This window comes from Syngnathus leptorhynchus, chromosome 6 (assembly GCF_054491065.1).
Source record: "Syngnathus leptorhynchus isolate UIUO chromosome 6, UIUO_Slep, whole genome shotgun sequence".
NCBI lineage: Eukaryota > Metazoa > Chordata > Actinopteri > Syngnathiformes > Syngnathidae > Syngnathus > Syngnathus leptorhynchus.
The window spans coordinates 555,898-569,858 of record NC_141200.1 but is presented as its reverse complement, the minus strand read 5'-3'; the positions used below and the strand labels follow the sequence as shown (position 1 = coordinate 569,858).

The 13,961-nt window shown below is 57.6% G+C and overlaps 2 protein-coding genes across 4 annotated transcripts; both read right to left on the bottom strand.

The window, feature by feature from the left end:
- Window positions 1-13: 13 nt before the first annotated feature.
- Window positions 14-4,411, bottom strand: LOC147055022 (uncharacterized). Of its 3 annotated transcripts, none has more exons than XM_085913460.1 (5): window positions 4,048-4,409; window positions 3,660-3,709; window positions 1,981-2,126; window positions 1,577-1,623; window positions 14-1,477 (listed from the first exon to the last, which is right to left on the bottom strand). In XM_085913460.1, the coding sequence occupies exons 4-5, from the start codon at window positions 1,580-1,582 to the stop codon at window positions 170-172; spliced, it is 1,314 nt and encodes a 437-aa protein (XP_085769586.1). In that variant the 5' UTR covers window positions 1,583-1,623; window positions 1,981-2,126; window positions 3,660-3,709; window positions 4,048-4,409; the 3' UTR covers window positions 14-169. The 3 variants fall into 3 exon arrangements, with proteins under 3 accessions (XP_085769586.1, XP_085769587.1, XP_085769588.1); XM_085913461.1 differs by having other exon boundaries at window positions 1,981-2,085; XM_085913462.1 differs by lacking the exons at window positions 14-1,477; window positions 1,577-1,623; window positions 1,981-2,126 and adding an exon at window positions 2,187-3,513 and having other exon boundaries at window positions 4,048-4,411.
- Window positions 4,412-5,910: 1,499 nt separating this feature from the next.
- ankrd27 (ankyrin repeat domain 27 (VPS9 domain)) lies at window positions 5,911-13,783 on the bottom strand. The gene is made up of 28 exons (XM_085913451.1): window positions 13,475-13,783; window positions 12,082-12,204; window positions 11,881-11,991; window positions 11,491-11,811; window positions 11,355-11,414; window positions 10,909-10,962; window positions 10,768-10,833; window positions 10,630-10,706; window positions 10,434-10,555; window positions 10,284-10,362; window positions 10,070-10,202; window positions 9,918-9,995; window positions 9,721-9,842; window positions 9,511-9,593; window positions 9,319-9,434; window positions 9,144-9,236; window positions 8,878-9,075; window positions 8,755-8,811; window positions 8,549-8,674; window positions 8,428-8,472; window positions 8,261-8,368; window positions 7,968-8,162; window positions 7,780-7,899; window positions 7,545-7,718; window positions 7,359-7,452; window positions 7,234-7,282; window positions 7,115-7,160; window positions 5,911-6,927 (listed from the first exon to the last, which is right to left on the bottom strand). The coding sequence occupies exons 2-28, from the start codon at window positions 12,181-12,183 to the stop codon at window positions 6,295-6,297; spliced, it is 3,462 nt and encodes a 1,153-aa protein (XP_085769577.1). The 5' UTR covers window positions 12,184-12,204; window positions 13,475-13,783; the 3' UTR covers window positions 5,911-6,294.
- Window positions 13,784-13,961: the final 178 nt, after the last annotated feature.

Sequence of the window (13,961 nt, the reverse complement as noted above, 5' to 3'; positions counted from 1 at the left end):
CAGCAACAATGCCTTGATTGTATTTGGTTTTATTGCATAAGAAGTGTTGCCCATGGAGTACATACGTACGGATGCGTGCGCGCTCCACTTTGCACAATTTCTCAAAGGTTTGAGAAGCACCAGTCCACGCGGCGTATCATTGAAGCAAATCGTTGCCCCTCATATGACTTTAAAACCAGGAGTTGACATCCAAGGGGTCTGGCTCCCCCAGCGGGGAAAAAGCTCGTACCAGCTTGATGAAGTCTTCATAGCTGTTGTTTTTGTTCCTGATGGTGTTCATCATCTCGTTGGATTGCTGCTGGTACGCCATCGCCAGATGATTGAAGGGCGCATAGGAGATGGGGGACACCATGGGGGACACCATATGGGCGGGTGACATCATGGGCATGGGGGACACCATGGGGGACACCATCTGGACAGGTGACATCATGGGCATGGGGGACATCATGGGCATGGGGGACACCATGGGCCTGGGGGACATCATGGCCATGGGGGACATCATGGGGTTGGGGGACATCATGGCCATGGGGGACATCGTGGGCCTGGGGGACACCATGGGCCTGGGGGACATCATGGGCCTGGGGGACATCATGGGCCTGGGGGACATCATGGGCCTGGGGGACATCATGGGCCTGGGAGTCACCATGGGCCTGGGGGACATCATGGGCATGGGAGACATCATGGGCATGGGGGACACCATGGGCATGGGGGACACCATGGACCTGGGGACCGGTGACACCATAGTGGGTTCTGGCATGTGGATGGGTGACTGATCGGAACCGTATGACGTGGAACCCTGTGCCTCGAGTAAGGCGCTAGTGCTAGTAGGTGACGCGGGTACAGGTGCCTTGCTCTCAGACAATTTGACCAGAGGTGTACCTGGCTCCTCTGTCTCCAATCCAAGAAGCGGCTTGACCCTGTTCACGGAGGACGATAGGATCTTGGCGACAAGTGCGGTAGAATCTTGGGCCGCGCCGCCGTCTGAGGCGCCCGGACCCTCGTCGCCGCCCGAACCCTCGTCGCCGCCCGGACGCTCGTCGCCCGCCTCACAGAGTGGTGAGAGGCTCTGGGCCTTGATCGCCCTGTGTTCGGCCATGATGGTCCTCAGGCCCTCCCTGAGGGTGTCGCCGTGGCTGATCTGCAGAGCCATGGACAGCACCTGCAGGTCTTGGCTCAGCTTCTGACCGACGTCCTGGAACTTGGACTCGTTGACGCTGGAGTTTAACACCTTGGACACGACGTTGGCTTTGGAAAGTTTCCTCATGAGCTCGGTGGCGTCCTCCAAACTGCGGGTCAGCTCCATCAGGGCGCTTCTGACATCGGGCGAGACGTTGTCGGGCCGCTGCCTGATGCTCAGCACCATCATCTCCAAGGTGCGCACGCGGTCGGCCACTTGCCGGCACAGGGCCTTGTTGGACTTGGCCGTCTGCCCCATTTTGTTCAGCTCGCCGCACAAACTCAAGATAGGTTCCACCAACTGCGGACAAACAGTAGACAATGGATAGGACTTGCACCCCTGAAGTGAAATGATGACGCACGCAAATGAAAATCAGCCATGTTGTGTGCTTGCACTTACCTCCATGTTAATTGGTGAGTCTGTCTCTTTAATTCTTGACTTGTTTCCTGGAACGTCAAAGTCAAACGTCACCATTTTTTTCTTTTTTTTAATGCGGATCTTACATTCAATGACATTGTTTAATGGCCTTGGTAAAGTCTCGTAACTGGAAGAAGCGGTGACTCGTATCGTTTGTGCTATCTTTGCATTGGCTATATGAGCCAAAGCGTTGATCGAAATATTCAATTTGGCTCATATTTCCCAAAATGGACACTTTTGCAAGATTGTGTTCCATTGCCACAAAACAAGCGCTCAGCCTTGATGAAAAATCTTGCCCGAGTCCCGAATTCATCTTGCCGAAATAAATATTAGCGGGATCAATTGAAAAGAAATTCAACAAGGCTCGCTAAAGGAGCGAAAGTCACCTGATTTGTCGCCCCGTCCGTCGCAGTGGCTGCTGGCGTCCAAATGCAAGCCAGCGCTCGTGGCGCGGGTGTGTGTTGACAGCGTCGACCTGTCCGACAGCGTTCCTATCTCGCATGGAAAGTGAAACCAAGTTGCTTTTTGACTTCTAGGATTTCAAAGAAACAAAACAATATCCATGGAAAACAGCAACAATGTGTTGAATAGATTTGCTTTTATTGCTTCAGAACGATTTATTGCACATGGAGTACGCAAGTGTGCTCGCTCAACTTTGCAGCATTTCTCCTCTGCCAAAGTTTTGAGAAGCGCCAGTCCACCCACGCTCACCGATGGGAAATGTTGCGCAAAACGTTGCCGCTCATATGACTTTGTGGCCGGGAGCCCGGCAGCCCCGAGGCAAAAGCTTGTGCCAGCTTGATGGCGTCTCGAGGGGGGGTGCCCTTGTAGCTTATGAAGGTGCTCACCGTGTTGTTGGGGTGCTGCTGGAATGATGGCATCATCGCCATGGGACTGAAGCTCATCACAGAAGGTGCGGCCGCATAGTAGGGGAAGCTGGAGACGGGGGACACCGTCTGGACGGGCGACATCGTGGGCATGGGGGACACCATCTGGACGGGCGACATCGTGGGCATGGGGGACACCATCTGGACGGGCGACATCGTGGGCATGGGGGACATCATGGGCATGGCGGACACCATGGGCCCGGGGGACACCGTGGGCATGGGGGACACCATGGGCATGGGGGACACCATGGGCATGGGGGACACCGTGGGCATGGGGGGCCCGGAGCTGTATGACGTGGAACCCTGTGACTTTGGGGCAGGTACCTTGGTCTCGGGTGAGGCGCTAGCGAGTGTCATGCTATTAGGTGACGCGGGTACGGGTGCCTTGCTCTCTGACAATTTGGCCAGAGGTGGACCGGGCTCCTCGCGCTTGGCCTTGTTTACGGAGGACAATAGTATCTTGGCGACAAGTGTGGTAGAATCTTGGGCCGCGCCGCCGTCATCCGAGGCGCCCGGACCGTCGTCGCCCCCCGAACCCTTGTCGCCGCCCGGACCCTCCTTGGCTTGGCTCACCCGCAGGACGGGCTTGCGACGGAGGGGCGCGAGGCTTTGGGCCTTGGTCGCCCTGTGTTCCGCCACGATGGTCCTCAGGCCCTCCCTGAGGGTGTCGCCGTGGCTGAGCTGCAGAGCCATGGACAGCACCTGCACGTCTTGGTTCAGTTTGTGACTGACTTCCTGGAACTTGGACTCGTTGCTGCTGGAGTTTAACACCTTGACCACGGCGTTGGCTTTGGAAACTTTGCCCATGAGCTCGGTGGCGTCCTCCAGGCTGCGGGCCAGGTCGATCATGGCGCTTCTGACATCGGGCGAGACGCTGTCGGGCCGCTGCTTGATGCTCAGCACCATCTTCTCCAAGGTGCGCACGCGGTCGGCCACTTGCTGGCACAGGGCCTTGTTGGACTTGGCCGTCTGCACCATTTTGTACACCTCGTAGCACAAACCCAAGATGTGTTCGGCGCTTCCCAACAACAACTGACAAACACAATCGCACATGAAATACTGTGAAAGTAGACAGAGGAGCTTGATGGGAAAGCACGCGATGGATAGGACTTGCAACTCTGAAGTGAAATGAAGAGGCACGCAAATGAAAGCCAGCCATGTTGTGTACTTGCACTTACGTCCGTCATGTCGATTGGTGACTCTGTCTGTTTAATTCTTGACTTGTTTCCTGGAACGTCAAAGTCAAATGTCACCATTTCTTTTCAATACAGATTTCACATTCAATGACATTGTTTGATGGCCTTAGCAAAGTCTTGTAACTGGAAGAAGCGGTGACTCGTACGTCACGGTATCGTTTGTGATATCTCGGCATTCGCTATATGAACCAAAAGCGTTGATCGAAACATTCAACTTGGCTTACGTTTCCCAAAATGGACACATGACTGTGCCACAAAACAAATGCTCAGCCGTGATGAAAAACCTTCCCCACCTATCCCCTCGTTGCGTTCGTTGTCAGATTGATGAATCTTTCAGGAGGCACAATTGGGCAAATAAGCGAAAATTCACCTGATTTGTTGTCCCTTCCGACGCAGTGGCTCCTGGCGTCTAAATGCAAGCGCAGCGCTCGTCGTGCTGACGTTTGTTGCCAGCGTCGACCTGTCCGACAGCGTTCCTATCTCGCATGAAATCCACGTGGAAATTGCACGTGGAACGGGTGCCAATTTTTTTTCACATCATGATACGTCAACAGAAGCGGTCATCACTTATCAGAACCATTTATTTGGATTATAATACAAAGCAAAACAAAAACGAATGTGCTGTAAAGCACTTTTTCCAAGTACTAGTTGGTGTAACTGGAATCGCAAATTCATTGCGCCTTCTGCCACCTAGTGGAAGTCATGCTTATTACAAGGCCGAATGACGAAGGCTCTTGTTGGCAAGCAAGCGCGGCCCTCAGCATGCGCGCGGCTCGCCGTCGCCGTGGCCGTCGCCGTGGCCGTGGTCGTGGCGGCGCTCCGCGAAGAGGCTCTTGAGGAAGCGCAGCTGCAGATATCCGGCCAGCACGATGACAAGGGCCAGGGCGGCCGAGCAGTGGCCCACGCGCCGCTGCTTGGACGCCAGCAGGAAGTCGTCGGCGCCTCGGCGCATGCGTCCCGCGTTGTAGTAGCGGAACATGTGGAAGGCGGCGTTCTCCACGCGCCGGGCCGACGCCTGAAAGCAAAGCAGCTATCGATCCATCGATCCATCGATCTATCTAACAAGTCAGCAGCAGCAGCAGCAGCAGCAGCCACCTGTTTCCCTTCAAGCCACGTCAAGTAGGTCGTTTAGGGCGGCAAACCTCGATGATGCTCAGCGTGTCATTCAGCTTCTTGGCGTTGAGTTGTTGTTGTTTTGGGGGCGCGTGATCGTAGTAAACGCCAAAGCTGAGGGACACCTGCATGCTGCCGAAGCGGTTGTGGAAGTTGCTCAAACACATCTGGTAGAAACCTGAAACACACACACACACACGCTCATGTCAAACAACACAAACAAACATGAAAACAACATACACGAGCACACAAGCGAAAAGGATGCAGGCTTTTTCAAGAGTACTTTGGCGCCCCCTTCGGGGCAGTGTGCGTTCTGCAAGTTTTGAGTGATTATTGTGTGGCGTGGAAAACGGATCCTCATCCCAATTAAAATGACGTTTTAAGAGCCGCTGTGTGTCTTTGTTGCGCGCACCGGTCTCGCTGGCGTCCAAGTCAATTTGCCCATTGGCCTCATCCACTTTGGAAAGCAAGAGGCCGCCGGGAGCGTTGACGGTAACGGAGAGGTGGCGGTCGTGGCCCACGCCCGTCACCCACTGCACCTGAACGCACCGGCGCACAAAGAAAAACAGGTGTCGTACCAGGCAGGGAGACCAAAAGCGGCGCTCCAGCAATCTCACCATGAAGTTGAGGTAGAACTTCTCCCCGTGGTGAGCAAAGTGCCAGAAGCAGTCCATCCCGGCGCCGGGCAGAACCACCGAGAAGTCGTACTGGTCGGCGCCCCAGAACAGCTCCTGGTCCGCCATGTTGGGTCGGAGGCCGCTCAGGGGTCCCCCCCGGGCCCCCGAGCCCCAAAACAAGGCCACCAGGAACCAGCCGAGCGCGTGCCGCATCATGTCCCACTGATGTCCCCCGAGCGAGCGCCCACTTGGCCACCGCGTCACAAATCATTAACCGGCTGGGAAGGCCGACCGGGCCCGACAGCCGTTGTTGCGGCGCGATAAGAGCCACGCTGTCGTCTACTCGCGAGTGAGTAAAAATACTTTGAAAGCCCGACTTTTGTCTGAGAGCTTTTCATCCACACAAAAAGGTCATCCGATGATTTCGATTCCTCGCTTCAGATGACAATGGAATTGTAGTCCTATGACAGAAGGTGAGAAGAAGCTTCACAGGTTGAAAAGATGCAAAGGTTAGGCTGACCTCATGAAAAAGTCAAACACGTGGCATGCGAGATGAGTTTTAATTTCAGTCCAAGCATGATGTACAAAGTTAATCAAAGACTAGTTGAAGTGCAGACAAGTTAGTTCTTCAATGCAAAAAAATTGCATTTTGATCATTTACCACCGCTTTCATTTGCGGCACAATTGGCTGAAGGAGCACGATCCCTTTTTGACCTCTTGGCTTTCATCGCCGCGCCCCCTCCCCTCTGGTGTCGAGAAGATGATGGACGACGCAATTTCCTGTTTGTGGACGTCTTTTTTCACCACCGCCACCGCCGGTTCAAGTGTGCACGCTCGGCTTTCCGAGTGCAACGGGAGCAGAGAGTCCTCGGCCGGAGTTGGCGGCGTCAGCCCACCCTGGGCTCACCCCGAGCGGGTGTGTCGTCCATAGGGGAGAGGGCCGCTTTCGGGCTGTGGGATGTTTCGGCGGACTTGTTTTTGTCACAGGGAAGAAGCGGCGTGTCGCCAGGCAGCCTCCCGCCGTCTTTGCTGTCAGCCACGGCACTGCAAATGGCCGTGGCTGGGATGTGGCCCATCGCACTTGAATTGGCCATATCCTGAGTGGGCCACATGTCACGTGAATTGTCAGACGGGTCGCCAGAAATGGCCGTGTCCCCGGCGTCGGCGTGTCGCGGCGGGCTCGCGGGTAAACGGGAAGCGACGTCACCGTGGTCTGACGACCGTTCCGTCACGGAGTGGCGCAGCGCCTCTCCGTCTGCCGCCGCCGCCGCCGATGTCATCACAAAGGCGAGGGCCGCCGCCGCCGCGGGGCTTTCGCGCATCGCCTCGTCGTGGCGACGTCTGGTCCAAACGCGGGCGTCCATCGGCGGCTCTGGGGCTTCCTCTCCCGAGTCCAGCGTGTGCCAGCGGGTCAGGCCCCGCCCTCTCGAGCGAGGGGTCCCGTCGGGGCTCGCCGACGAGGCTGTGGCGTCCGCCGTGCCGCCGCGGCGCAGCCGCGGCCTCCTCGCATGGGGACTCGCCTACACACATGCGCGCAAACACATCTGCTTCCGTGCGTTGTCATCACAACAAGATCAAAACTCATTTCCGTGAGCCCGTCCGTCTATGTTGGCATTTAGCTAGCCAACTCTTGCACATGTTGGCAGGAAAGTGACAAGAGTCATAGTTTGAGCTTGCGTGCCAAATTGACAGGAAGACAAAGCGGACCTGCTCGGGCGTTGGACTGCCGGACGTTTTCTTCATCTGTCGAATCCTGCGCACAAAAGAAGGTCAAAACGGATGAGGAAGGCCACCACGAGGACGAGGACAACCTGCCGGCGGCCGACCTTTGGCGGGCCGGATCGTTGAGTCTCAGACACTGAACGAAGGAGTGAGCTGCAAAAAAAAAAAAGGAGGGAAAACATCACCGGCTCGACTGAACTTACTTAGCCGAGCCAGAGGTCACACTTACCCAGAGTGCCTTTGGGCACGGAGAGAAGTCTGATGGGCTCGTCATCCGGGGGGAGTCCCGACGCTTTCTGCAGCGATCGCACGATCTCGGCGTTCTGAAGCACAGCCAAAAGACAGACGGTCAGGCGGCGGGCCACGGCGAGGCACGGCGGGGCACGGCGGGGTACGGCGGGGCACGGCGAATCACCTTTCCGCCTCGCTGATACGCGGCGTCCAGAGGCGTCCTGTGTTTCTTGTTGCGCAGCTGCGGGGAGGCTCCGGCCTTCAGCAAGACGTCCACCAGGGCCCGGTGGCCGGCCCGCACGGCGCAGTGCAGCGCCGTGTTGCCCTGCCGGTTGCGCACGTTGACCAGCGCCTCGCTCTAAACAAAAAGGAGCGCCGTCCGTGTGCGCGCCTCTCTACCTGTGCACGTCTGCACTCACCTGTATGAGTGTGGCGGCGGTGTCCAGGTTGCCGTGGAGACAGGCGCGTATCAAAGCCGTGTTGCCGTACTGGTCCTTCTTGTTGAGCTTGGCGTTGCACTCCAGCAGGAACTTCACCACCTGGACAGGCACGCACGCACGTCACAAGGGCCGCGGCCGGCCCTCGGCCGGCCCTCGGCGCCGCCCACCTGCAGGTGGTTGTTCTGGCTGGCCAGGTGAAGAGGCGTGGCCTTGCGCTCGGTGCGCGCCTCGACGTCGGCGCCGTGGCGGACCAGAAGCGCCGTCAGCTCGGCGTGCCCGTACATGCAGGCTACGTGGAGCGGCGTCACGCCGTCTGCGTTGGCGCTACGCACGCACAAGGCGCCGCACGGGACCGCACGCGCCTGATAACGACAACGCACGTCAACATTTGGAATTTGACAAAAACGCTTCAATTTGAGCCGAAGCTACGCCCCAGCCAGCGAGCGAGCCGGCCGGCCACCTTGAGAGCCGGCGCGCACGTGGCACATTGACACAGAGGATGACACAGCGACGCCTCGGCCGACGCGGCCGCCTCTTCCTCGTCCGTCCACTCCAACAGGTAGCGCACCTGAAACACGCAATCTCAGAAAAAAAGAAAGCAAAAACAGAGAGACAATGTGGCCCAACCATTTGCACGTCTCCGTCCGCCACGGCCCGCAGCAGCTTCTCCACCTGTCAAGCACAGACGCTCAGCAGCCAAAGGAAAGGAAAGGAAAGGAAAGGCGCTCGCTCGCTCGCTCGGCGTTACCTGGCCGTGTCGCATCGACGCTCTCTCGGGCGGGAGCTCGCGGCCCGGCGAGGACGACCCGCCGCTTGAGGTGGACGAGCGCCGGCCGCTACGCTCCGAGCTGGCAGCGGGAACTCGCACGGGAGGCTGAGGGAGGGGCAAAGACGGCGAGAGGACGTGGTTAAAAAAAAGCCAGGCGGCCGCTGCGGCGGCGGCGGCGTCCTCACATGAGCGCCGCCGTTCCCGCAACGCTGCCCCTCGTCCTTCCGCAGCAACGCCAGCACCTGCGCGGCAAAAAAAAAAGCACGTCAGACGGCGATCCGCCCAGCTTGGTCCCGCCCCGCTCGCACCTTGGAGTTGAGGGCGCAGTGGGCGGGCGTGTGCGCTTTGTTGTTGAGCGCCTGCACGCTGGCGCCGTTCTCCAGCAGCACGTGGACAATGTCCTCGTAGCCCCAGCGAGACGCCACGTGCAGCGCCGTGTCGCCTTTGTCGTTGGCCAGGTCCAGGCTGCACCTCTGGAAGTCGTAGTAGACCAGCGCCTTCACGCACTGACAAAAAAAGCACACGGTGATATTGCGGCGAGACCGCTCGGGGTTTTGGATTTTGGCCAACTCACGTCCTCGTGTCCGTACATGCAGGCCAGGTGCAGCGGCGTGTTGCCGTTGTTGTCCTGAGCGTCCGCGTCCGCCTTGTAATGCAACAGCAGCAGCTGCACACACACACAAGCAAGCAAAGAGGCATTTTCAGTGGGCGTCAAAGTGGAGGGGGGTGTGCAAACCATGGCTCGTTACCGCCACTCCTTGGTATCCCTTTTGACACGCCAAGTGCAGCGGTGTGAGCGTGTGGTAATCGGTGGCGTTGACCGGCGCTCCTTTGGATACCAGAAGGTCAATCAGTTGCGCCTGACCTACACACAAGCAAGGGCAGCCACGTCGCTAATGCCCACGGGCCAGAAAGCCGCGCGCGCGTTCCCGCCTGCTGACCGCAGACGGCGGCCACGTGCAGCGGCGTGTAGCCTCGCTCGTCTCTGGAGGACGCCGTGACGACGGACGGGTCGTTCAGCTTCCTGCAAAAGCCACGCGCTGTCATCGATTGCAGTACCACTGAAAACCGCGGGGGGGGGGGGGGGGGAGGCAGTGTGCAGCATCTTTTCTGCGCCTTCATTTATCATTCAGCCAGAAACAAAGTCTGACCCGGACAGTTGGAGGTCGCAGAGGTCGCAGGAGCACAAAGGGTGACACGGCCGCACGTCCTCTTCGCTCTCGCCTTCGCTCAGCAGACGCTCCACCTCCGCCTCGTTCCCCTCGGCCACGTGCTGCGCACGCAAAACGCAGGTGAGTGACGAGCGTGAGCAAGGGGAGGTCAAAGGTCCCGCCCGGCGCCGGCTGACCTCCAACAAACGGCCGATGGGCGTGCTCGGCAGATCCACCTTCATTTGCACCTTGTTGTTGGCACGGCCTTGGCCATCCTGGGCACACGACACGCTCGCATTTGTCGGCGTCGGCGGGCTACAGGCTACAGGTGGGCGGGTGGGCTACGCACCGAGAGCGTGTGATGCAGCCTCCCCAGGCTGATGTACTGGACGGCCGCCTCGAAGGTGCTCAGACAGTAGCTCAGCTCGTCTTTGCTGGACTGACAGAAGCAGAAGTTCCTCATGTAGCTGAGGTTGGCCATCCTGCAAACACACACACACACACACACAAGTCGGTGGCCTGCCTGCACATGTGTGCGCGTGTGCGTGCGTGTCGGGTCTCACCAATTGGGGATTTCCATCTTGACCAGCAGATAGAGGATGATGGACAGCAGGTCGTCGGCGCACACGGCTTCCACGCTGGCTGCAAAACACGCACACGCTATGAGTGGAAAGTCAGCTCGAGGTTGGCGTGGCGTGCCGTGGCGTGGCTACCTGCCGAGGACGCCGTGCGGGTGGCGGTCAAGGCCACCTTGCGCAAGCAAAGCAGCTTGAGGAGCGGCGACGTCTGCTGGTTGAGTTGACCCAGCTCCCGTTTGGCGCGAGACAAATTGATGCTGACGGCGCAGAAGAAGATGAGTCAGCGCCTGTTAGCATCGGTTAGCACGTAGCATCGAACAAATCCTTTTACCTGAAGTGCGCTTTGACGCCGACGTCTTTGTGCTGAAGCTCTTGAAGACTTCTGGTGGTCTTGTTGAAGGCGGCGTCCTGCAAGCAAGGACAAGGCGTCAGTCGGGCGGCCGTCTCGGCGGCGCCGGGCTCCGCCCACCTGGCCGGCTTCCAGCGTCGACACCAGGTTGAAGATCAGCGAGTGGATGGCGTGATGCACGTACACCTGAGCAAAGCGGAGCGCCGGCGTGTCAGTCGGGCCGGCGGTGGCGGCGGCGCATGCGCCTTTTGCCGTCCTTACCTCCACGGCTTGTTTCACCAGACTGGTTTGCAGCTCCTGCTTGGCCGACACCTTCTGAACACAGCACGAAAGCCTCGTGATTGACAGCTCGTCGGAACACGGCCAGCGGCGGGAGCTTTGTCAACGTTTTCTGTGGTGGGCTGCCTCGTTACGCATTTGCCCTCCAATTGCGCGGCGGCGATATTTTCGACAACTTGCGCTCAAGCGTCATCGGGTTGCGACGGCTCGACGACAACTCTAATTGGCGGGCATTGCGTAAAACATCACGGGAACCTCGGCAACCGCGTGATCTTCGGGCTCGGTGACAAAAAGCCATTAGATGATGACGGAGCTTCACATGATTTTGATCAAAAGCAGAGCGTAACTGCTTTGCGGTTGCCGTAGCGACGGAGATGACGACCGGCGCCACGAGTTGGCTTTCTTTTTTTTTTTTTCTTCATCCTCACCGGCCGAGCGTCCCGCAGCACACACTGAAGGCAGCGTGTGTACAAGCCGTGGGTGGAGTCCTGGCGACACACAAAGGAGCGAGGTGACGCATCCCTGCGGCCCAAAAGCGCAAGCCTGGTCGCGAGCGCGTCCTACTATGTGGTGCCGGAGTCCCTTGCGCTCGTGCTGCTTGAAGGCCAGAGAGAAGTTTGCGATGAGTTTGTCCAGCTTGTGGCCGTGGCGGCCCAGGAACACCTTGACGTCTTCTAGGCTCCTGAGGTGGTAAGTCGCGCTCGGCGCCCTCGCCGGCGGGCCCGATTCCGCCTCCTCCGCCGCCTCCACGGGCCCGGAGATGCACAGGACGCTGTAGCTCTCCTCCTTGGCGTTGTAGAAGGTTTCCTCAAACAGGATGGGGAGCGAGACCGGGGGCGCCAGGTCGGATCCCAACAGGACCCGCCTGTCCTGGATGCGGACCTCCTGCGAGGAAAGATGCTGAGGATGAAGACGGGATTTCTTTTCTTTTGTCCGTGATAGAGAGAGAGCCACCTTTCCGTCTGCCGTCTGGTATCCGTCTTCCACGGGGTGCAGCACGTAGCTGTCAAAGTGAAGTTCCGACACCACGCTGCCCTCCAGACTTCCGCAGCACGGGACCAGAACCTGCGCAAGCGGTTTGCTTTACTGTTACAAACGCTTACTAACGGACGTGGCTAGCCGGCACGAGAAAAGTCCATGGGGTTAAGTTCTTACGATGCCGTGCAGCCGGGCCACGCGCTCGCACAGGTCCGGCCGGAGCTTCTCCAGCGCCACGAAGAAGGCGTTCTTGCCGATGTTCTCGTCGTACAGCGCCATGGGGTGCTGCAATTGCGCCACCTGAGGGACCAAACGGGCGCACGCGTCACGTTGGCAGCACGAGGGAGCCATCGCACCCGCTTGCTAACATTTAGTGTAGCGACGTCGTAACGAGCATAAATACAAAAGTTCACTTGAGGCTCATTTCATAAAGCCGCTAGAAAAGCCGCAAACTTGCCGCACACGAGGGAAAGCGACGAGTCTCGGCAACGTAAAGAAAGAGGAAGCGGCAAATGGGAAGTCGGCCAAAGTGAGAGTTGACAGCCAAGCAGACGACCTGGCCTGCCCTGCTCTGCCCTGCTCTGCCCTGCCCTGCCCTGCCCTGCCCTGCACTGCACCCACCTCCTCAGCCGTCAGCTTCATGGTGTCGCTAGCACGCACGCTCGCTAGGTCGGCGCGGCAACTGCTTACTGCTCCTCAGTTAGGACCAAAGTGAGGAGTGAGAGCACGTGACGCCAGCGCGGGCCCTTGTGACCCCCCCCGGCAGGAATGCGTCCCGACCCCTCGTGACGGGATGCGCTCGCGCAAGCCGTGACATCAGTCAACATCACGTGAGCGCTTGATGACCTCACCGTCGAGGCCTTGAAATTTACCGTCGGAATGATTCTTTTTATATTTGAAATAGCAAAGCTTTTTGTGCCATTTGGGATTGTCTTGAAACATAATGTAAGGGCATGGAAAGTGGCATTGCATGAATGTGGAAGTGGCACTGCTTCGGAAATACAGCGGGCGCTAAATTCAAAGCGCAGATGATATATTCTGAGCTCAATTTGGTGATTGGACTGTTCCAAGTCAATGGACTTCCAGAGGTCTCAATCTTTGTTTGTTTTGAAAAATGGCTTACTGGGCCTGAGTCATGGAAACATTTGATGACAAACATAAAGTCTAAAAATCAACCTTAGAACCTTTTTGACTTTGAAGTATTTAGTCACCTAGATTGCATATCTATGAAGCGTGGGAGAAAATAAAATCAACAACTAATGAATGACAAAGCTGTCAAGCCCAAATAGCGGTAGTCCCACATTTGGTGCTCTTTTTCTATCCAGGTGTTTTCTTCGATTTGCAAGAGAATGGAGCTGCTCGGAGATGTTTGTTGTGGGCTGCTGCTGCTGCTGCTGCTGTGACTCAGCCAATCCGAACCGGGCCCGGCCGGAAGTGGCCACAATTAGCTTCATCGGCTCAGCGGCTAACAACAAAAAGAGCCGTCGTTTGCTTCCGGCTAAGGGCGTTCGCTTAAGCCGGAAGACGAGCCACTCAAGACAGAAAAGAGAGCAACGTTGTTGTTGGTCACCTTTCGTCGACGCCTCCTGAGTTAGTTCCTCGGCTGCTCATCCGGCGGAGGCGGCGGTGGCGGCTGCGGCGGCGGCGTCTCGCACAGTCGCAGGCTCGTCACTCGCCCGTCCGGCTCGCAGCTCCGTTAGCCGCTGTGCTCAGCGGCGGCTAACAAGTCGCACAAAGACAATGCCGTGACGCTGGCTGACAGCCATTGTCCTAAGACCAAAACCAAAACCATGTTCGTACGAAAGGCAAAGATTCAGCCAAGTGAGCTAAGCAGCACTTGACGCTCCTCGACTAGCTCTGACTAGATGGGCAAACAGCACACTCTATCGGCTTGCGTGTGTACTGCAGGTCGTCTTGCGCAAGTTGAATAATCAATCAGAAAAGTGTTTTTCAAAACGAATAATCGTCACTATCCAGACGCCAACGTCTTCTGAATATAGTCAAACGAACTGTTGGAATTGTCACTTTTTGCACAAGCTATCCGAACTCGTCCTCAA

What these genes read in the sequence shown, in the direction of transcription:
- ankrd27 (XM_085913451.1), bottom strand. Translation starts at nt 12,183, where the DNA reads ATGGCGCTGTACGACGAGAACATCGGCAAGAACGCCTTCTTCGTGGCG. An exon ending in AGGGACTCCGGCACCACATA is followed by an intron (nt 11,415 to 11,490) that starts GTAGGACGCGCT and finishes GTGTGTCGCCAG; the next exon opens with GACTCCACCCACGGCTTGTA. An exon ending in TGCTGCGGGACGCTCGGCCG is followed by an intron (nt 10,963 to 11,354) that starts GTGAGGATGAAG and finishes TGCTGTGTTCAG; the next exon opens with AAGGTGTCGGCCAAGCAGGA.